This window comes from Molothrus ater, chromosome 23 (assembly GCF_012460135.2).
Source record: "Molothrus ater isolate BHLD 08-10-18 breed brown headed cowbird chromosome 23, BPBGC_Mater_1.1, whole genome shotgun sequence".
Lineage (NCBI taxonomy): Eukaryota > Metazoa > Chordata > Aves > Passeriformes > Icteridae > Molothrus > Molothrus ater.
The window spans coordinates 7,951,378-7,972,014 of NC_050500.2; the positions used below are offsets into that span (position 1 = coordinate 7,951,378).

Consider the following 20,637-nt stretch of genomic DNA (forward strand, 5'->3'; position numbering starts at 1 on the left):
GATGGTAATTTCTCTTTGAATAAATACCCACCTGGGCAAGCCTTGGGGTGCATTTCATTCCTCTTCCCATCACTGAAATATTTACACATCAAAGGAGTCTCCTTATCTAATGGGAGTTAGATGTTCATTAAAGCAACACACAGTCAGTAACAAAGAGTGTTGCCTTGCAGCCTGGGGTGGTCAGCAGGCACTGACTCCAACCCACACTGGCAGTGACAAGGGGCCTTCATCACCAGCTGCTGTCCTGAGAGGAGTACACAGGAGGGGCCCTGCTGGCCAAGAGGCCTATGCAGCAATGCACAGGCCAGGAGACCTGCTGTGTCCCTTAAACATTCCCTTGGAATTGGGCCTTCCTCTCTTCCAAATCAGCTGGGCTTTAGGTTTTTAAAGAACCTTAGCACCTTCTGAATCAGAGGCCAAAAAACCCAGCTTCCAGAAAGCTGTAGGTAATGACCAAGCAGTGTTTCATGGGCATCTTTGAAAAGAACAAGGAACCCACATCCTTGAAGTGAGTGCCCATTTCCATATTCTGTCCTCCGTTCACACTCATCACCTCCTCCACCCCAGAGACTGTAAAATAAACACCCCTCATGCCCTGGTGCACTGTCATCATCTCCACAGGCAGCTCACACTGCACTTCCTGTCAGAGTGACTTACTCCAGAGGTGTTTGCATCTGCCTCCCCTGTGGCATGGGGGTACCACTCATCAGTCCATGGACACTCTATCCCCAGTGCATCCTGTGGATGTGACACTCTATCCCCAATGCACACTGCGACTGCTGCAATGGCCTGGCTTTCCTGTTCTCCTGCTGGTTAAGTCAGGACAGTCCCCTCTGTTCCACCTGCTACAATGGAAACAGGACCTGAAGCTGCTGCAGAACTAGGTGGAAATGATCTACAACTCCTCACCCAGGCCAAGAGAAGTCTCAAGAGGTCCTCCAGATCAGTGTCAAGCACCCACTGCACCATCCTGCCACCACAGCTACCCCAAAAAGAGCAGCACGGTGCCCTTAGCCTGCCTGCAGCACCACCAGCCCTGGCAACCAGAAGCATTTCTGCCAAGAGCGCTCCGTGGGCTGCAGATGTCCATGCCAGACGGGACCCCAGGATTCATGCCCACCCTTCTGGCTTCTGTCTGATGTTTCTCCTTGGAGGGGAATAACACATGAGAGGCCCAAAAGTATGACATTCCCATAGACCCACGTGGCTCTGGCCAGCCAGCCACAGCCCTCTAACCTCTCATTCCCCTTAGCCTCTCAATTAGTTCTTGCCTTCGTGACAAGTTCACTCAACACCCTGAGCAATTAGAAGCCAGAAGGCATCAGCTTTGTCTCAAATGATGAGCCAGATTAATCAGCTCCAGTTGCACTGAATTACCCAGACAGGGCTCACGGCAACAACTTCCAATTCACCAGCAAAGCAGCCAGAATCCCATTTTCACCCAGGATAATCAGCAAGGATGTGAAAGCCAGATGAATGACTAGGTGAGGGTGGGCTGCTGCCTGTCAGGAGCTGGAATATAAGTCAAAGCACTTTGAAATTAAATCCTCACTTTGACAGGGAACTAATGCAGAGATTTTAAAGTAGGTGTAATAAAGTTAGACAGGCATATGCAGCCTAGCGCAAGTTGCTGTGCTTTGAATAAGAGTGCCCCAGCTACAGGAAAACGGAGTTGAAAAGACAAAGGGAATCTTGAATAGCTCCAAACCAGCTTGGCAAGATTTTAGAGATGGTAGCAAGAGGTTTTAGTAATGGACCTAAGTAACAACATCGTCAAGAGGAGATTTGGTGCACACTTGTGGCTGCCTGGGATCTTGTATTTCACACCAAGCAGCCAGCTCATGTTGCTCCTGGCTTTAAATTAAGTCATTTATGCCTATATGGATAGACAGAGGCATAGTGGATGGAGCAGAGATAGGGATCCCCACCACATCTCTTGTCCTCGGGGTGGTTAAGACATGCTGTTAGGAGCTCTTGGGATTACCCAAGAGTTGACTTTTCCAGAGGTGAATTTAAGCTTTGATATTTGTTCAAGCATCACCCTCCATCTGCACATTCTAGAGCCTGCCACCAGCTACTGGCAGCTCTCCACGGGGCAGCCCTTATTGAGATGACAAGAGGGTTTGCAAACTTGTTCTTGTTCCATCTCCAAATGCTGTTCTCCTGATAGAACCCCCAGACAGAACCCCCCCAGACCCCTCTCCTTAGTTGCAAATTTTCAAATGCACTTTGGCATTTACAGTGAATTCTCAGAAACTGGAATTTCGGAAATCACTCCAAGTCAAAGGGGTGCTTGTTGAAGAAGGCAGCCTGGGCGATGCACTCCAGGCAGCGCCAGGACATCTCAGGGCTCTGCTGCTTCATAGCGACCAGGAAATTACCCCAAAAACATCAAATGCGGAAACCCGCGCCCCTCCCCTCTGCGAAGTTCCCTCGTCTCTCCCCGCACCCAGAGAACCCACCCAGAGGTGCCGCTTGGTGGGTGCAGCAGCAAGGTGGGGGACGCTGGCAGATTTCCCGCTGCCCTCCACGTCACCGGAGAAACTCCCCATGCCCTCCCTGCCGCCGAAGCCCCTGGTGCCCTCTCCGGTGCCCTCCCCACCGCCGGCCCGCCCCGGGGATGTCCCCGGCAGTGAGTCCCGCCCAGGGAGCGGCGGAGCCGGGGCGGCCCCCGGGGCTGCCTCCGCCCCCGGCCCGCCCCCGGCCCCGCCGCTCCATCCCGGGACGGGCCGACCGCGCTGACAGTCGGGCTCAGCGGCCGCCGCGGGAGCATCAGGCGGGCAGCGCCCGGCGCTCCTGCCCGCGCCCACCTGCGGCGGCGGCTGCCCTGGGCGCGGGGCGGCGGGGGCGCTGCCGCCGCCGGCTCCGCGTAGTCCCACCCCGCCTGCCCTCCAGGATGAGCCCTGAGTATTCTCTGCGCTCCTTGCTGCTCATCATCCTCGCCACCTTCTCGGCCAACGCCAGCAACTGGCTGTGAGTAGCCGCGGGGCACGAGGGGGAACACGGACACGCCGCAACTTGTTGGTAGCCCCGGGGGCGCAGAGCAGGTGCCGCGGGGTTGGGCAGCACCGGGCGCCGACCCCCTGCAGCGATGCTGCTCGGTCCCCGGCGGGGCATAGGGCGCTCGTCGCCATCGCGTCCGTCCCCTGTCCCCGCTGACCCTTGCCGCGGTGGCGGTGGGGTTGCAGCCCTCATCCGCAGGCAGGTGGGCGGCAGGGGATGCCGACTCTCCCCAGCCGCTCAGTGGCGGAGTGTTATCGCGGTTGATGGGAATGGGGCTGGTTATCTAGCCCCGTCCCATTTTTTGTCCTTAAGTTATGAATCCGGATCACACCGGGATCACGGGTGGAGGTCAGGACGTCGGGTCGGAGTGGGGCCTGCGTGTTGGCGAGATGCCACGCGAGGGCCAGCGGTCCAGGGGAGGGTTTGGCAGAGCTGGGGCGGCCAAACGTGCTGGGCCCGGGGATCTGCAGCGAGCAGGGCTGCCCACGCCTCGGCCCCCCATTCCCGGTACGAGGACGGGTGTCGGGGGGCTGTTGCATGCCGCAGAGGAGCCCGATGACATCGGGAACCCGCTGAACAAACACTGAAATAATGTGTAAGGTAAACAGGGGCGGAAATCGTTCTGGAAAATTCCTACGTGTTTGCCAAGGCGGTGGGACTACTTTCTGAAGAGGACACCCCCCCTTTTCCCCCTTCCCGGGTCAGAGGGGATGGAGCATGACAACACTTTCCCACCTAACTTTGAACGAAGGCATCGGTTCTTCCTAATAAATCTGCTTTGGTGGGAGATGGTGCTTCCCCCGCTGCCCGTGTTGCCGGCTGACGGGAACTAATTAGTTCCCGTGCACGCACCCAGCAGACCCGCTCTCCGGCTTAGGAGCGTGGGCCACCTCCATCTCACCTTCATGGGTTTCTCTCGGCAGGGGCAAGTACACCACACAGGTTAAGGAGTTCCCAGGATTGTCAGCGTGAAAGATCCTGAGTGTCGTGTATCCCAAACACAGGTGCTCAGATGGGCACACATCCCCTGTGCAAAGAGTCCTCTCTGCATCCGGATACAGCTCCTGCCTTTACATTTTGACTTGCTGGAGGCTGTGGGATGTAGGTGGTTTTTCGAGGATGCTCACCAATGCCTGGAGAAAGTGCCAGTGTCAGCGGCACTCTTCAAGTGTCCTGCCTGTGGGAAAAGGTGGCTGCCTAGGATGCGTTAGTGCTTAGTCCTTCTCCCCTCCTTCTTTGCCAGATGGAGCGATTTGCATGCCGCACGTCTCTAGCAACTGGTGGGTGGATCATAGCAGCTATCAAGGTGGTCTTTTAAGCTGTCATGCTTCTGGTGAAGGTATATTGGGAACTGTGGGAGTGTTTTTCCTGCAGGAAGAAAGTCCTGCTGAGGAAGCTCTGTGAGATGATGGCAGATCTCTGGAGAGGAGCAGCTTCGGCTGCCCTGGGACGGGCACGGCGGAAAGTGGGGATTTCATGAGTGAGGTCGGCAAGCTGCCCCGCACGGATGTGCAGAGGTGGGACTCCCCTCGGTCCCCGGCGCCGCACGCAGCTGGAATAGGATTTGGGAGGCGAGGCGGAGTAGTGATTCGCCGCACTAGTCAGGGAGGGCTGTGTGCAGCCGTCCGTGCTGGCAGAGCAAGGGTGGGCGCGGGGGGCTCGGCAGCAAAGAGCGGAGGGCTCATTCCTGCCAACAGGGGAGGAAAAGCAGATACATTTCAGTGCGTTTCAAAGGAAGGGGGTCAACTTTTTTTGATGTTGCAAATGTATCATGATAAAAGGATCGTCCCCCGCTCAGTGCTTTTTATTCTTTGCCTTTAGGATTAAGACAATTCCCATTGTTTATCTTCTCACATCAGAAACAAAGACTGCCGGAGGCAATAAACAGAGTTAGAAGGATCCCAGGAATTATCAGATATTCGAGGAATGAGTGTGCCTTGTATGTCTTCACGTGTGTGGGCTCAGCATGCTCAGCATTATCCCAGTGCGCTGCCAGCTTGTGCCCAGCACACGGGATGGATCCAGCCTCACCAGGCACATAAATCTGCACAGAGGTGTGTGCACAGAATGGCAGTGTGCGGTGAAGTTTGCTTTTCCAGAAACCTGCTGGATTAGAGATTAAGCTCAGTTGTGAGCTTTTTTTTCTCTCCTCCTAAAGCTCTAAAGCTTCTTTCAACCTGTACAGACTCGCATTCCCCCAGTCCTTTGGAGATACTCTGCTTGCAACGCTTGAGCTAAGGGTTTCTGTAAGCCTGACTTTGTGGGGAAAGCACTTGTTTTGGCCATGCAATGAGCTGCCCCATCCAGTATAAAAAAGAGATGATGTAGGGATCTCTCAAAGGGATCACTCTGCTACAGTGGCCATTGAGCTGGAAGGGATTTCCCAAATCTTTTCATTAAACAAACCAACCTACTTTCTCCCTGGTTAGGAAGCAAACCTCAGGTGGTTTTTATCAGTGTTTTGAGTCTAGGGAGTTGCTGCTTGCCTTGTTGCCTATCCAGAAAGTCTCTGTTCTCCAAATCTGAAGAGATACTCTGTTCCCACTTCTTGTGAAAGCCTCAGGCTTGCTCTTCCTTCTGCCTTTGGAGGCTCTGATTTGCCTCCCACCTCTTCAGGCAGAGGTTTGTAAATTAAATAAAGGGCTGTAGACAGAGCCTTTTACATCTTGTTGGCTGTGTGCGGGAAGGTCCCTCTGGCTTCTGCTTTATCTCTTAAGGAGTCCAAGGCTGTGCCTTTTACAGGGGAAGCAGATGAGTTACTTTTCAAAGCAACTTGCACTTCATAGACACTTGAACCCACATGTGCAGTGATGTGGTTGAATTTGGAAGCAAGGCCTCTTCTGCTCCAAACTCATCCTGATGCTGAGGGTGTTTCATAGAGACTTCTAGCCAAACAAGCATCATTCCACAGTTGGCACAGGAGTGCCAGGCTTTGGTTTTAGTCCAGTTGTTTAGTTAGTTAGTTATTAATTTATTTACCTATTTTGGAGAGAAGGAAGTCCACGTGAAAAAGTGAACTAGAAAATGTGCAAAGTGGGTTATGGATGTAAGCATCCACTAAATGCATGAGGCACTGGGGCCCACAGCCTCGCTCTCTAGCTGTTCAGAGGGTTTGAATGATGAGAGAACAGAAACAGAAAACATCAGATACAACAGGGTAGGGTCCTTTAGGGGTGAGACCCCTGGTTATCAAACTATCTGGGAATCATTACAGCCTCTCTCCATTTTCTTGTAGCTAAAACTGGCTCTGGAAGAGGCTCTCCATATGGACATGCTTGGTCTGAGATATGGTCATGCCGTTTTAGAGCAGGGTGTACCACCAGCAGCTCTGTCTACCCATTCTTTACAGGGATTTAAAATCTCCATCTGGGCTTGGAACTTGGCTTAAAGGGCCAGGAGCACAGATGGGCTTTTAAAACCTTAAAAAAAATATATGAGTGCTCTGGGAAAGCTTGAAGACATTGTGAAGGTCCAAACAAGCCTGGCTAAGCAGCTGCTTTCTAACCACTTTCAAGGGCTGGTGAGGAAGGGATAAAAGGAGTTTGGATTTCCCTGGCCTCCTTTCATCAGAACATCACAAAGTGCTTTCAGACAGGCGGCCCAATTCTCTGTGCCCATCTCTGCCAGCTTAGGAGTAGGGATGTTGCAAGAGCAGCCGGAATGCTCATTTTGTTTGGGTCATTATGCAATGCAGAAGATTTGAGAGGAAGCATGCCTGGGTCCTGCATTTGCATCCTTCTGGTTTTAAACCAGGCTCTATTTTTTTTCAGTTGAGTCTCCACAGTTTTGATAGTGGGGAGAGATCACTTCACCTGGAGCCTGGCATAGTTTAATTTTGTACAACATTCTTTGCATTGTCATTGCAATGCTCCATCTTCCATGTGGTGAGGAACTGGTTCAGTATTTTCCCTTCAGATGCCATGCTGCCATGGCACAGATTTGGCAGGTGCTGCTAGCTCTAACACAGAGCTGTTCCTGCCAAGCTCCACTCCCTTCTCCATGCTCCATGGTTTTTGCTGTGAGGACAGTGTCAGGAAGGTTCCCTGGTCACATCTGAGCTGGTCCCAGCAGCCAGGGTGGTGGGTTGCACCATTTGGGTTTGATGAGGAATTTCCTTACTTTGAGGGGTGCTGTGGGTTGGACGAATGGCTCTCTACTTCTGAGATGCTCAGGGCTCCTTTGCATTGCTCTGGGAGTCCTGTCAGATCCACAAGGTTGGTGCATGAACCTATGGAACCTGTTTCCAAGGCTGTGAGGTAGGAAATTGAAACTGCTGGATATATATTTTAATTTTTATTTATTTGTAAGTCTTGCCACTTCTGACAGTACCAGCTAATTTTATCTCAGCGATGAAAATGGACTGGTTGTGGGTTGCACCCTGCAGGTTGCACCCAGTAGTCCTGGCACTGGACTTCCAAACAAGTTTGGCTTGTCTCTGAGCAATGGTCCTATCTGGCAGACACCCTTCAGGGCTGTGTTTGCCAGGGTGTAGAAGGGCCCTGTGCTCTCTAGCTCCTCGGTGGTGATGGGAATTTCTGTCTTTTCCTAAGAAAGCCTCAAGTAAAATTACACCCCTGTCTTTCACAGCAGAACCTAACTCTAGGGAGGATGGACAGGAAGGAGATAAAACCACTCTACATGCCAGGCTGTGAAGAACTGGATAAGCTCCAAAAATGAGTAACAGCAAGAGGCAGGTTTCTTTTTTGCAATGGCTTGATGTGACTCCATGAATCAAAACTGGACTTTTGCACTGAAGCAAAAAAATGTTTATGTTACTTTGCTGAGAGCTACTGTCTGCTTGATTAATTCATCCTTGTAGATGTAGAGAAATGCATTACAGCTACTTTCTTAAAATTATTAAATTGCTGAACAATCCTGGAGGTTAACAGTTTCTAGAAGATTCTTCTGTATTTCCTTACAAGTGCAATGACACTGGCTCTTAAAATAATTGGTGATTTTTTTCTTAAAGCTTGAAAACTTGCAGTCATCCAAGGCTGCTTGAATGGTAGATTCTGCTCTGCATATTCAGTGCAGGTAACCTCTGCCTTGCCTACCCAGGGGTGTCTGTCCCCGACACCTGTGGGTGACCCCTGGCAGCATCCTCCAGGCTCTCTTGGAGCTCCCGCCATGGGCTGTTGCACTTCACAGCCAGGAAGCTGCCTCGCAGGATCTGGCTGGTTCAGCAGAACTGGAGCCAGTATTGTGCTTTCATGAAATTACGTGAGGAAAAGTAATTGAGTCTCTTGGCCAATGGAGAGCAGCCTGGGGTCTGTTGAAAGTTGGGTGAGATCAAACTAATACCGTAGAAGGCTTTTTTTGTCACGTATTTGCAAATTCTGATCAAAACCTTAAACTCATCAGATTTTCTGCAATGAGGTCTAGACTGAAGCACTGCAGAAGTTGGCCTTCACTTGCCTCTCCTTGCAACAAGGCCTAGGTGTTGTACCTGAATCCAGGAGTAGCTTCTATTGTCTAATAAAGTAAAGAAAATTTCCTACACATTTAAAGCAGATTTCCAAAACAGATGTTGTTCAGGCTCTTCCCAGCTTCCATCCTCCTCTCCCCCATTAAAAAGTGGAGATTTTGCCCCTACGTGCTCAGAAAGCCAAAAAGCAGCACTAGCTCAGGACGAGCAGCTGGCCATCTCGCTGTCCCTAAAGACTTCTGAGGGGGGAGGTGAGCCACCACCAGTGGCTGGGACATGGGTGTTTGCTGGGCGCACATGGTGTTAGATGCAGGGTCCAAGGAATGGGGGACACGAAGTGTAGACTCCCCCTTGAGCTGAGGGATGGAGGTATAGGCATAGCACTGCCTCCTCCTGGGTGACTCTCTCTGCAGCTGTTAATTGGAGGTGAAGAGTAGGTGTGAAAAGCAGGTTTCAGCCATGAGATGGTGCCCTAACTGTGACAGGAAGGACTGAGGCAGACCGCTGTATTTTTTCTGAGGAAGAGACCAGATAGGTTCTCAAGTGATGACTTGTAAATCATAGTTTACACTTAGAAAGGCAGGATGTGTAATCCCAGGAGGGGGATGCCTGGTCCCTAGGAGGGCCAAATCTGCTACAGAGCCAGCAGCTGGACTAGGGCAACCTTGCAGGTCTCCTGCAAATCCTGACAGGAACATTCCCAAGCTGGCAGGCTTGAGGAGGAACCATGGATGTGGTGGGCCCTACTAGCCTGGAGCTGTTGGAACATGGAGACTGGCACTAAGCCCAATGTGGGACACCTTGAGAAATCATGGGAGCTGTATGGCCTGCATAGAGGATCATCTGGCCTGCCAGATTGAGACATCTTTCCATGGCTTCACTCACCCTGCTTGCTAGGAGAAAGCAACAAGGCAAAGATAAAACACTTCTCTATATCTGCAGGATGGCTCCTTGTAAGGAGCCATAACACTGGTCAGTAACTCTCCCTGCATGGATATATCTATGGACACAGATATATGCATGCAGGGATGCATGGGGTTTTTCCATGGATTTTTCACATTATAAACAAGCCTTTAGTTCTTCCCCAGAAGAAGCTTGCCTGCATGAGCTGTCTCAATCCTTAGGACAATCGCAAGTGCTGACTGTCCCTGCACCCTCAGGAGGCACAGATTATGTTCTTGCTGACCCCTCCACAAGCACGGAGGTGTTTGCTGCCTCTCAGACAGGAGCAGAGCTGAATCATCTTCATAGTTTAAGGTTTGGACAAGCTTTTTGTGGCCTTGGCCACTCAACCTTATGTGAAGGTTGAGTATTCGCTGGGCAGGGTGAAGCTTCTGAGCCTGATTTCAGAACATCTATTGAGTGGTTTATCAGGGATGCCACTGGCCTGGGTCTGAAAGTTATCATCTTCAGGAAAATATTCCCAAAATGAGACAATACAAAGAGTTCACACTTGAAACTCATTTGTTTGGAAAAAAGAAACAGTAGAGATCTCTGCTTTCTCCAAGGTATCTTTTCTGACCCACTTCAATTGAGTATTTGTCAATGACTGAAATTTCCACACCTTTCCATGGCAGGGAATCTTCTCCCCTCTCCTCCTGGCTCTATCTGCCAGATGCTATGGCTCTTTCAATGTCTCCTTGTCATTTCACTAATTATTCTTCCTCATGAAAGTATTATCATAATTTTTATTTAAGCAGAACTTTCTGACATCCCCCACCTTTCCAAAGCTCCTTGGATTTGAGATTTACTTATTTGCCATCTTGCAGAGTGCATCAGCTGCAGCTGCTTAAATTATGGGCTTCAATCCTGATCTCAATACTTCAGATGGGAAAAAAGGAAGGGCTTTCAGTCAGTTTTCTCCTAAATCAATGACTCTTAAGAGGGAGTCTGTTGTGCAAGTGACTTGCCTGGATTTAAAGGCAGGAAAAAAGAAATATTCAAGGCCATGATGAAGCAAGAAGACAGAACTTAAAAAAATGGTGTGGGCAGCAGCTCTCCTCTTGAAACATTCTTTGCCCAGTGAAAAGGAAGAAAATACGCCATTGTTTGTTTTCCACAAACAGGGCTGTTTTGAGGCTGTATCTGAGACTTAAATTATAATCTAGAGCTCTGCATAGCAATCAAGATGTGATGTCATGATGGAGGATCTGCATTGAGACTTTGTAGAGGGCAGGAGCTGTTTGTTGCCTTCCTCCTGCTGTGCCTGTCTATCTCTCTGTGCAGGTAGACAAAGGCTTTGGCTGCAGATTCTACCACTTCAGCCCAGGAAACATAGTTTGGAGCAAAGTTCTTGTTAACGACCAGACAAAGCACTACAGTCAGGTTTCTATGGGGACCGTGGGATGATGCAGATGTGTTTGGTTCCTGACAGCCTTGGTGCTCCACAGCCCTGAGAAACATGAGATGGAAGCACTTCTGAGTGCTGACAAGGGCAGAGCATGTTTCCCAGTTCTTACCTAACTCTTCATCTGCCCCAGAGAGGGGAAGGGGATAAGATAATTCCTACCTGGTGCTCCTGAATGTGGTGTGATGAAATGCCATGTGAGAACCTGAAAGCTGAGGTCCTTCAGCAAAAGTCCTTCCTTAAATCCTTGCCTCAGCCTCTGGATCCTGAATCAGGGATCAGGATGGGAGCCTCCTCCCCCATCAAAAACCTTGTCTTTTGGAAAGCAGTGATAGTTCTCCTGGATGAGTAACAAACTAGTAGCATGATAGGACCACAGCATTTTAGGCACAGTTGTCTCCATCTCCACAGAGGGGCTGGCAAACATAGGCCAAGGAGGGGTGATAGGACACAGGCCCTGTCAAGGAGGAGAGAGGCCAGAGCACTGTTCTGGATAGTTTCATCTTATTTGTCTGCATTGCAAAACAAATTACCAGACCTGTTCTTGAGAGCTGTACCTATCTTTGAACATCCTTGGCCTTTGTTTTATAATCCTAAATAGCATTAAATGTGAGTTGGGAAGGCACATTATCAGGTGCATCTCCTTGGAAAAGCTTGAAAGGCTTTTGTCACACTTTACTTTATGCATGCTTTGAATTTATTACTGCACATTGCCCACAGAATCTCAAGCTGGGAATATATTAGAAAAGGAGATGATGGATACCCCATCCTGAGCAGAGCTGATAATAATGTGGATGCTACATCTGTGTCGCAGAACTCTTCCACCAATGTGTCTGCACTGAAAGCAGGCACTGACTCATCTGTAGGACCAGTCTCACTGGCTTTGAAGGAGCTGCTTGCCTGACATGATAAATGCCAGGCAGAGGGGGAAGCCAAATCAGCACAAGGAGTTGGTACTGGAGATAGATTCTGATTTTCTTGGCTTCCAGGCTCAAAGCTGATCAATAACCCACATTGTCTTGAGCTGAATCTTACCACTTTGCTGTGTGTCATCTTCCCCATGCCCAAAGTGGAATGATGGCTGGACCTGGGAGGGGACAGCTGTTACAGGCACCCTGTGTGTGCTCAGCATTCAACATCCTCCAAGCTCTCAGAGGTGGTTTGGTGCCTTCACGCCAGGTCAGCCAAGTGCAGCAAGATGTGAGAACAGCAGTTGTTGCACTCCATGTCTGGGACTGCACCACAGGGTTGGGGACACCCATTGCATGGTGTGGGGGCCAGCAGAAAGGTGACAGTCCTGACCACTTTTGGCCACAGTGGGTTTTTCAAGCCACCTGTTTACATCAGGTCCTGTCTTCTGCAAGCAGGGCTGTCCCCTTGGAGGAGCAGGAAGCCTTGGGCAAAGATGATTTGCTGGTATAAAGGCTCTAACAGCACTTGACTCTGAAACCGCAGCAGCCTGCCTCTTCCCGCTGTTGGAGAAGCATTGCCTCCATGATCACACACAGGGAAAACTGAATACGTTTGACATCTCGCCATGCAGACTCCCCACGGACACCGTGAACCAAGACAGCTTTCTCCCTGGCTCTAACGGCCCACCCCCCCCACCTCACCCCCCCCCCAGTTGTGAGCATAAAACCAAGCTGGTGAATAATTCTGCTGATGCACAGAAGAGAAAATCTTGTTTTCTCCTCCTGGGGCAGACTGGCAGGGTTAATGGGAGGAAGAGGCTGTGACAACTTGATTTTGTGGCTGAAGTCAGCAGATCTGGCTCCTGGGACACATGGGAACAGGCAGGGAGCAGGAGCCACTTTTGCACAGTCACTTCTCGGAGACAAGCAGGGCTTCAAAAGAAAAATCTTTTGCAGGATGTTGCAACTTGGGAGGAGGAGTTAAAAAAACACACAAACAAACCCACAAGTTCTGTAGGGCTGGGAAATGCAGAGTCAAGGAATGAAGTTTCTAAAAAGCTCAGTAGTTGCAGCTCTTGGTGCAGAGAAGCTAGCAGTGTGAGACAATGCTGGCAATTCCCAAGGACACTAAAGCTCAGCGTGATTAGTGGATGGATGCAAGTGTGAGTTACACCTGTCCCATGCAGGGGACCCTCCATGCCCACAACAGGTCAGGGCTCCACTATGGCAGCGTCATCTCAAGTGGCTACCAGCAGCCACAGGAAGGAGGGAGTCTCATATACACACCTGCCAACATAGTCACTAATAGTTGTAGAGGATATTGAATTATCACACAGCCTCATTGGAAAATCTGACTGGGACTATCTTAAGCTCCTTCTGTGTTCCAGAGGTTGGGGCAGGAGGATGGAACTGGGAAATGGGCAAGCATGGACACCATGCCCACAACACAACAAGGGGTGGGAGGTTGAGTTACTTAGGATGTGCAGCAGGGACCATCATACCCGCACACTGGACAAGGAAATGCTGAGAGGTATTGACGTGCTTGCTCTTCAAGGAGTTTGCTCCCTCATTCCCCTAATACTGACACCCAAGAGCAGCTCTGTGACTCTTACTGATGAGGATGTCACTATGGAAAGCAGAACACATGGTCCCCTCCACACAGGGCCAGTCTTTTCCAGATCAGCAAAGACCTCATGGCCCTATTCACAAGCTGGGCTGGTGGAGGAAGTGCCCAGCCTGTGCAATTTTGCCCTGGTAGGCTCCTGATTCTGCTTCCTTGCTTCAAATCCTGCTTGAATCTCAAGTGACAGGAAACCTGGCAGCTCCCAGAGGCCATCCCTGCCTGTTGGGGTCTGGGGCAGCTAAAAGCAGCCTCCAGGAGGGAAGTGGTTTGGGGGGCAATGTTTGCCAGTTATGAGCACACAGCCACGCTGTGGGAGCACTGTGGCAGATGGAGCTGGCAGCCAAGTGCCTGTCCTGCTTGTTTTGGCTGACTTTGGAGACCTCTGGCTTTTCCTAGTAGCACTTGGATATGCCAATACTCAGGAGACCTGACCAGGCACATTCAGACAGCACTGAAAATATCTTCCTTGCAGGCAACAGAGGCAAAGGGGAGCCAACAGCTGGACTCCCCAAGAGACAGGAACTAGGCTGCAGAGGGATGGTCGTTTTGCTTGGGCTTGTTCTCTGTCAGCCAGAAATGCATCCTGCAGAGTCACTGCTGTGGTACATTTAAAGGTGACCCAGATGAGCAGCAGGTCTCAGCTATGGAGGGGGTAAGAGGTTCAGTCTCCTTGCTTTCTGGAAGGCTGAACATGGGTCCCAGATGAATATGGGCTCCCCCAGCCCTTGCCTCCTAACCTGTTGTGCTGGTGTCCTGGCAGGTACCTGGCAAAGCTGTCTTCAGTAGGGAGCATCTCTGAGGAGGAGACCTGTGAGAAGCTGAAGGGCTTGATCCAGCGCCAGGTGCAGATGTGCAAGAGGAACCTGGAGGTGATGGACTCGGTGCGACGCGGAGCCCAGCTGGCCATTGAGGAGTGCCAGTACCAATTCCGCAACCGCCGCTGGAACTGCTCCACACTGGATACCCTGCCTGTCTTCGGCAAGGTGGTGACACAAGGTGAGCTGGAAGGATGTGTCTGGGGTGATGCTGCTGGGGGAATGGCTATAAAAGCAGCCTGGTGGGCTGCAGGTGGGATTTTTCCTGCTTGCCCCTGAACCGGTGGCTGTATAGCATCAGGAATGGCCCATCCAGTGTTGGATCTTGGGGTGGATGGGTCCCTGTGCACTTCAGTAGGGCTCTATTCAGTATGTTGGCTACAGCATATTCAGATTCCTGCTGCTCCTCAGCTCTCCTGAACCTTTTCCACACCAATTGACAAGGACATGCCAAGTTTGAACAAACATCCTAAAGTCACCCTGGTCTCATCTTCCCCACCAAACCTTGGAGCTCCACTCCATAAAGCCATTTAAAGTGCATTTACTCAGTCTCTTTCTGGGCAGTGCTGAAGCAGTGGCTGCTTCATGTTGCCAGGCTGGCAACATGGCCACTCTTGAGCAGAGTATCAATGGGGGCACCGTCAGGAGGATGGGTTGGTGCTGCCTGGCATGGGAAGAACATGTGGCAGCATCATCCCCCACCACCAGCCTTCAGGGCCAGATATGGCCAGGGCAGCCCCCAGCTGCACCCAGACTTCCCAGAAGCACAGGACTGTAATCCTGTGGAGTGAGGATACAGAGGGGAAAACCCCTCTGCAACCCCTTAAGATCACTGAAGCATCCCTTGCCTCCCCTCAGGTGCTATCTCTGCCTCCCCTCAAGCACTATCTCACCTCCCATCCCAGGACCCCTAAACCAAAGCATCCCCCCTGGCTCCTTTTTTGACTTTCCTTCCTCAATGCAGGGGTGAAGATCTCTTCTTGTGAAGGTTCAGGGACTGGAAATACCAGAAATACCAGAAACTAAAAGTCGTCTCTTTTTAGGCAGCCACAGCACAAACCGACCAACATGATCCTACTATTAACCTCGATTAACTTGGAGGCAGTTCAGTCCCACACTGGCTGGGTCCTCCCCAGCCGCTGCCAACTGGGCCACCAAAGTCTGGGATGCGACCACCAAAGTAGCTGCCCTCTCTCTGACTGGCAAGCTGAGCGATGCCTGCTCACAAGCCATTGCCCCTCTCTACCAAACATGGGACCACCCCAAATACCAGCCCTCCTTGCTCAGAAATGGAGGGTTTGTGCCTTCAGTCAGCCTCAGAGGATAATGGGCATTGTGTGTTGCTAAAGCTGATCCCTGCCCCTGCTACTCTGTATGTTCATGCCCAGGAATGCGCCCAACTTCCCAAACAAGTTTTTCTCAACCATGTGGCACCACATAGGTAGACACAAAAACTGGGACTGCACTGCACCCTGGACACTAGTAGGGTTCTGTGAGGTGCTTTGGGAGCAGAACAGGGTTTTGCAGGGTAGTTTGGGAGGCATTGCGAGCTACACAACCCTGTGAAAGAGGATGGCAAGGATCTGCAGCTGCAGGGAATATTCCTGGATGTGGAAAGCAGGGCAGCTCTGCCATGAAATCTTTCCTGCATCCAGAATAGATGGATGCAGGAAAGATTTCATGGCAGAGCTGCCCTGCAAGGCAAGACAGTCTTCCATATAAGCTAGAGCTCTGCCCACATTAGCAGTGCAGCCTCTGTCTCTCCAACTGCCAGGTTTTATCATTAATCCATCATTCATGTTTTTAATGCTGTGGGGCAGTTCCCAGCTTCTTCATTATTGCAAGAATGGGCTCACTTCTGCAGAACATCTCCCAGCACCCAGGGGTCTCTGATGAGTCAGGTCCAGGCTTGGCACTAAGCAAACAGCATTCCCGGGGGTGGGGACAATGAGGGTCCTGCATGTGCTGCCTCTATCTTAGGAGGAAGTGACAGAGCAAAGGGTTTAGCCTGATAGCTCTGTACAGCATATTTTGCCAAGACCTGTCTTTCAGACCAGATTTTCAGGGGAGTTTATGTGCCATACCATAGTTTATAGGGGAGAGGAGAAGAGACACATGTGGCAGTCTACCAAGAGCCTTTGGCCACCAGGCTGCATTGCCTCCAGAATTCCTGCTCACTGGTCCTCAGACTTTCTCCCACCTCTCCCAACATGGTTTGTGCCATTGCAGGGACACGAGAGGCAGCGTTCGTCTATGCCATCTCTTCAGCAGGGGTGGCCTTCGCCGTGACCCGAGCCTGCAGCAGTGGAGAGCTGGACAAGTGTGGATGTGACCGCACAGTGCAGGGGGGCAGCCCACAGGGTGAGTGTTTGAACAGGGAGCAGCCGCAGCTGTATGGAGACGCAAAGTAGCCAAAATACCTGCAATTCAAGCCCACTCTCTGAAGCCATCCAGAAAAGAGGGAAAAGTTAAAAAAAAACCAAAAATGCTGGTTAGTTCACATGACTGCCTCAGAAAGAGCTGAGTGCATCACCTATTGGACTGAAAACATCTTGTCCATGTGTTCCCCAGGGCCACACTCCCTAGCTTCCCCTGTTCCCATGTGGCGCAGACTAGTAGGCAGCAAGACAGAGAGAGGGCAGGCCAGCTGGATTTTAGGAAGAGTAGGGCTGGAGAGTTCAAGCACTATGGGGTGGCAGTACCTGTCTCATCTGTGCTCTCTGCCTCAGGCTTCCAGTGGTCGGGCTGCTCTGATAACATCGCCTACGGTGTGGCCTTCTCGCAGTCCTTCGTTGACATCCGTGAGAGGAGCAAAGGGGCCTCTTCCAACAGAGCATTAATGAACCTCCACAACAACGAGGCAGGGAGGAAGGTAATGGCAAGGAGAGAACCTAGGCAGCTGGCACCGCTCTGCAGCATCCCAGCCAGGCTCTGCAGCCATGGCTTGAGCCATTTGGGCTTCTTTTAATCCCATACCCACCCAGCAGTGTTTTCTGCACAGCCCTCCCAGGCCCTATCCGTTGCGCCCTCCCTGCTATGTCCATCCCGCACTGATCATCCCATCTTGTTCCTTGGGTCTGTTCCTCCAGGCGATCCTGAACAACATGCGGGTGGAATGTAAGTGTCATGGTGTGTCAGGCTCATGTGAGTTCAAGACGTGCTGGAAAGCCATGCCCCCCTTCCGCAAAGTGGGCAACGTCCTGAAGGAGAAATTCGACGGTGCCACAGAGGTCGAACAGAGCGAGATTGGATCCACCAAAGTGCTGGTGCCCAAAAACTCCCAGTTCAAGCCACATACAGACGAGGACCTCGTCTACCTAGACTCCAGTCCTGACTTCTGTGACCATGACCTCAAGAATGGGGTCCTGGGCACCAGTGGACGGCAGTGCAACAAGACCTCCAAGGCTATCGATGGCTGCGAGCTGATGTGTTGCGGCCGTGGCTTTCACACGGACGAAGTGGAGGTTGTGGAAAGGTGCAGCTGCAAATTCCACTGGTGTTGCTCCGTCAAGTGCAAACCCTGCCATCGGGTGGTGGAGATCCACACATGCCGGTGATGCACAGGGGAGGGCACCCACCTGTATCCTCTTTAACTGACCCTGCTCCTCCCTTGCCCCACAGCCAGGACTGAGGAAGTGACCCAGATGCTGCAGGGAGAGCACAGCTCTTTACAGAGACAGAACCACAGAGAAAAACAGATTTTAAAGAAAAAAATATTTAAAGTTTAAAAAAACTGATCATTGTTGGCTTCTTTATTTTGTTTTATCTGCTTTGCTGTATGTATTGCTGAAGCCAGAGCCCCTTGGTGTCCTGTGCCGGCAGATGTGCTTGCTGTCTGGCTATCTGGGGACCTGTGTGATGCCAGCTCCTGTCGGATGGGCTCCTGCTGCTTTTGGAGTGCTGCAGACAAGAAGTGTTTAAGGAAAGGGTAGTACAGCATTTGAAATCTTCTATTGTAGTTATTTTTGTTTGTTTAAAGGCATGTGCTGAGCATCCTGGAGTGCCACTGCCCTGGCTAAGCCTCAGGAAGGGAAGGAGCACAGCCAGCCTGTGCAGCCAGGTGCACAGCAAGGGACAGGCAGGTCGTGACAGGCTGGCACTGTCCTCCAAGAGTTAAGTCCATGTGGAGCTCAGCCAGGGTGATCAGTTCATGAGGGCAATGTGAGACACTCCTGCACCCCCTTGTTGTGGGATGCTCGAAGGCCTCCTGGGAATGGATGGATTTTGGTGCAGCTCCAGGGACTGCTCTGATTTACAGAAGCTCCTCAGTGGCTGCCTGGGGCTATTGGAGGACACGTTGGTCCCACCATGCTCCCTTCCCCCATCTCTTCTCCAGTACCTGGTTCCACTGGAGACAGTGAAGGGCAGTGATACCTGCAATCCACTGACATTTAATGGAGCTGAGAGCTGATGGGAGAAAAATCAAGTTGATTTCTTCTCCTCTGTCCCATAATTGCCCCCACCTCACAGGCATCCCACAACAGGTCTCCTCTTTCTCCTCTATTTGCCTGTTCTCCTCACTGAGGAAGACACTGGGGGACAGTCCCTATCCTGATGAATGCTGGGAAAAGCAAAAGTATAAAGTGGAGCAATTGGGGGTGAAGGGATGCTGGTGCTCTGCCCCTATTGCTGTGTCACCCTTAGGAAGCCACAAGAGAAGGACTTAGCCAAAGGAATGCTGCCATGTGTGCCCTGAAATCACAGAGATTTAGTGCAACAGGGCCCCAACAGTCCTGTCCTTCTCCCTAGGACACTGCCATGAAGATAAGGTGCTGTCCTGCCTGCTCTGGCTTCCGTCTGCCTAAGACTGGGTTAGTGCAGAGTCCCTGCTGTTGGGCTGTAGTATGAAATATTTGGAGAACTAATAAGCAGACACTATGAGGGAAGGTGGAAAGTGAACCAGTTCCTCTCTCCCTTACCCACTGGTATATGAGTCAAGAAGTAAAAGGGAAGTAGAGGAAAACCTCAAAATGACACCTCAAGCCAACAGGTGAGGCTCAGCATTGCCGAGCACTCCTGTGTAGGAGGGAGCTCCCTGCATGGTCCAGGAAAGCCCAGAGCTGTGGCCTCCCAGCTGAAGGAGGGGGTCTCTGCAAAACCTGCAGTTTTCCTGCTCTTTCCTGAGAGGGAAGAGGTTGGGGGAATGCACAGGCATATGTGAAATCCCATCTGTGCCATGGTAGCTATGGGCTGGGGGAGAGCCTGTGGTCACTGGAAGGTCTCCAGACACCATCTGCTGACAACTGACTTGAAGCAGTGCAGGGTGAGGGAGGTTTGCATTAGGGCAAACCCCAGCACAGCCCAGCTGCCTCTCTCCTGCCTGCTCAGCACCAGTTCCAATAAACCTCCAGCAAAATGTCACAGAAGGTGGGGAGGGATACCCTAGGTGGGTCCTGAGGTGGAGCACTGTGGGTTGATCCATTTCAGTGCAAACCAGAGATCTCCTCACCAGAGCAAGGTTTGCCTCTCTCAGTTGGCTCAGCTGGCCAAGGGTATAGCATTAAATCCCTTGTGGGGGGGGGGGGAAATCTAAGATTTGCCTCCCATTACTCCATCTCATCAGCCCCCCAAGGCTGCAAATCCTCAAATACCTTAGAGACAGTTCTTCCCTTTCCAGTTCATGCAGAGGAGGTCACAGATCTCAGGCCATTGGCCAAGTCTTCTGCTCCTTGTCCATCTAGGATGAGGGCCAAAGCTGAACAAGACAATTCAAAACAGCATGGAGATAATCTCTGCACATAGGATTTTTTCAGACTGCAATGAAAGCTAAGCCCTGCAAATGCCACCCAGGGTTAGTTTGGCTCTGCAGCACTCTGGTGCTTCTCATAACTAAGTTTCAACACCACAGGGGGGTTCAGAAATGCATTTTCATATTTACTTTGTCTATTAAATATTAAGTTTGTGCTGAACAAGCCATGGGGTTTTCCTGTCTTGAAATCAGCTCCACTGGGCTGCGTAGAACCATAATGTGCTGCAGACACCTCATGGTCGCTGGTCTCCTCCCAAGAGTCCTTAGCGAGGAAGAGAGGTGCCCACATGGGGCCTCCTGACAATGCAAAAAGAACACTAAAGCTCTTTTTGTCCCTCCTCCAGTCTCTCCTCAGGAGAGAGGAGGTGTGCTGGTGTTTGGACCACAGACAGCATCCCTGCTTTCCTATCACTGGAATTATAGCCTGCTTCTGCCTTAACCACTTGACACACCACTGGCTTAAGAGGCAATTTATTTTAAATCTCAGTAAGTCTGTGACTTTCTCCTGTAGAAAGGGCATCAATATCCATCTGCTTAGAACACTGCTCCCCTGTCCTGCCCACAGCCAAGGAGCCACAGCTACCTTGTGTGCTGCTGGAAGCATCCTGCCAGTGGGCTTGAGGTGCACTTGAGCTGGGAGGGGGCAAGAACTGCCCATAGATGCCAAGTCAGGGACCTGCTGCCTTTTGCCTACATCGCTGTGATGCAGTTTGCTGGATTTGGAGTGGATGCAGTGCCTGATACCCAGGTATGCTCCAAGCTG

The 20,637-nt window shown here is 51.3% G+C and overlaps 1 protein-coding gene and 1 long non-coding RNA gene across 2 annotated transcripts; one reads left to right on the forward strand and one right to left on the reverse strand.

The window, feature by feature from the left end:
• Positions 1 to 2,768: 2,768 nt before the first annotated feature.
• Positions 2,769 to 18,075, forward strand: WNT4 (Wnt family member 4). The gene is made up of 5 exons (XM_036396416.2): positions 2,769 to 2,973; positions 14,071 to 14,306; positions 16,355 to 16,486; positions 16,855 to 16,997; positions 17,215 to 18,075. Exons 1-5 carry the CDS (start codon positions 2,897 to 2,899, stop codon positions 17,680 to 17,682), a joined length of 1,056 nt encoding a protein of 351 aa, XP_036252309.1. The 5' UTR covers positions 2,769 to 2,896; the 3' UTR covers positions 17,683 to 18,075.
• Positions 17,842 to 19,969, reverse strand: LOC118695036 (uncharacterized). Its single transcript, XR_004981499.1, has 2 exons — positions 19,717 to 19,969; positions 17,842 to 18,025 (listed from the first exon to the last, which is right to left on the reverse strand). It is a non-coding gene; the product is annotated as an uncharacterized LOC118695036 (long non-coding RNA).
• Positions 19,970 to 20,637: the final 668 nt, after the last annotated feature.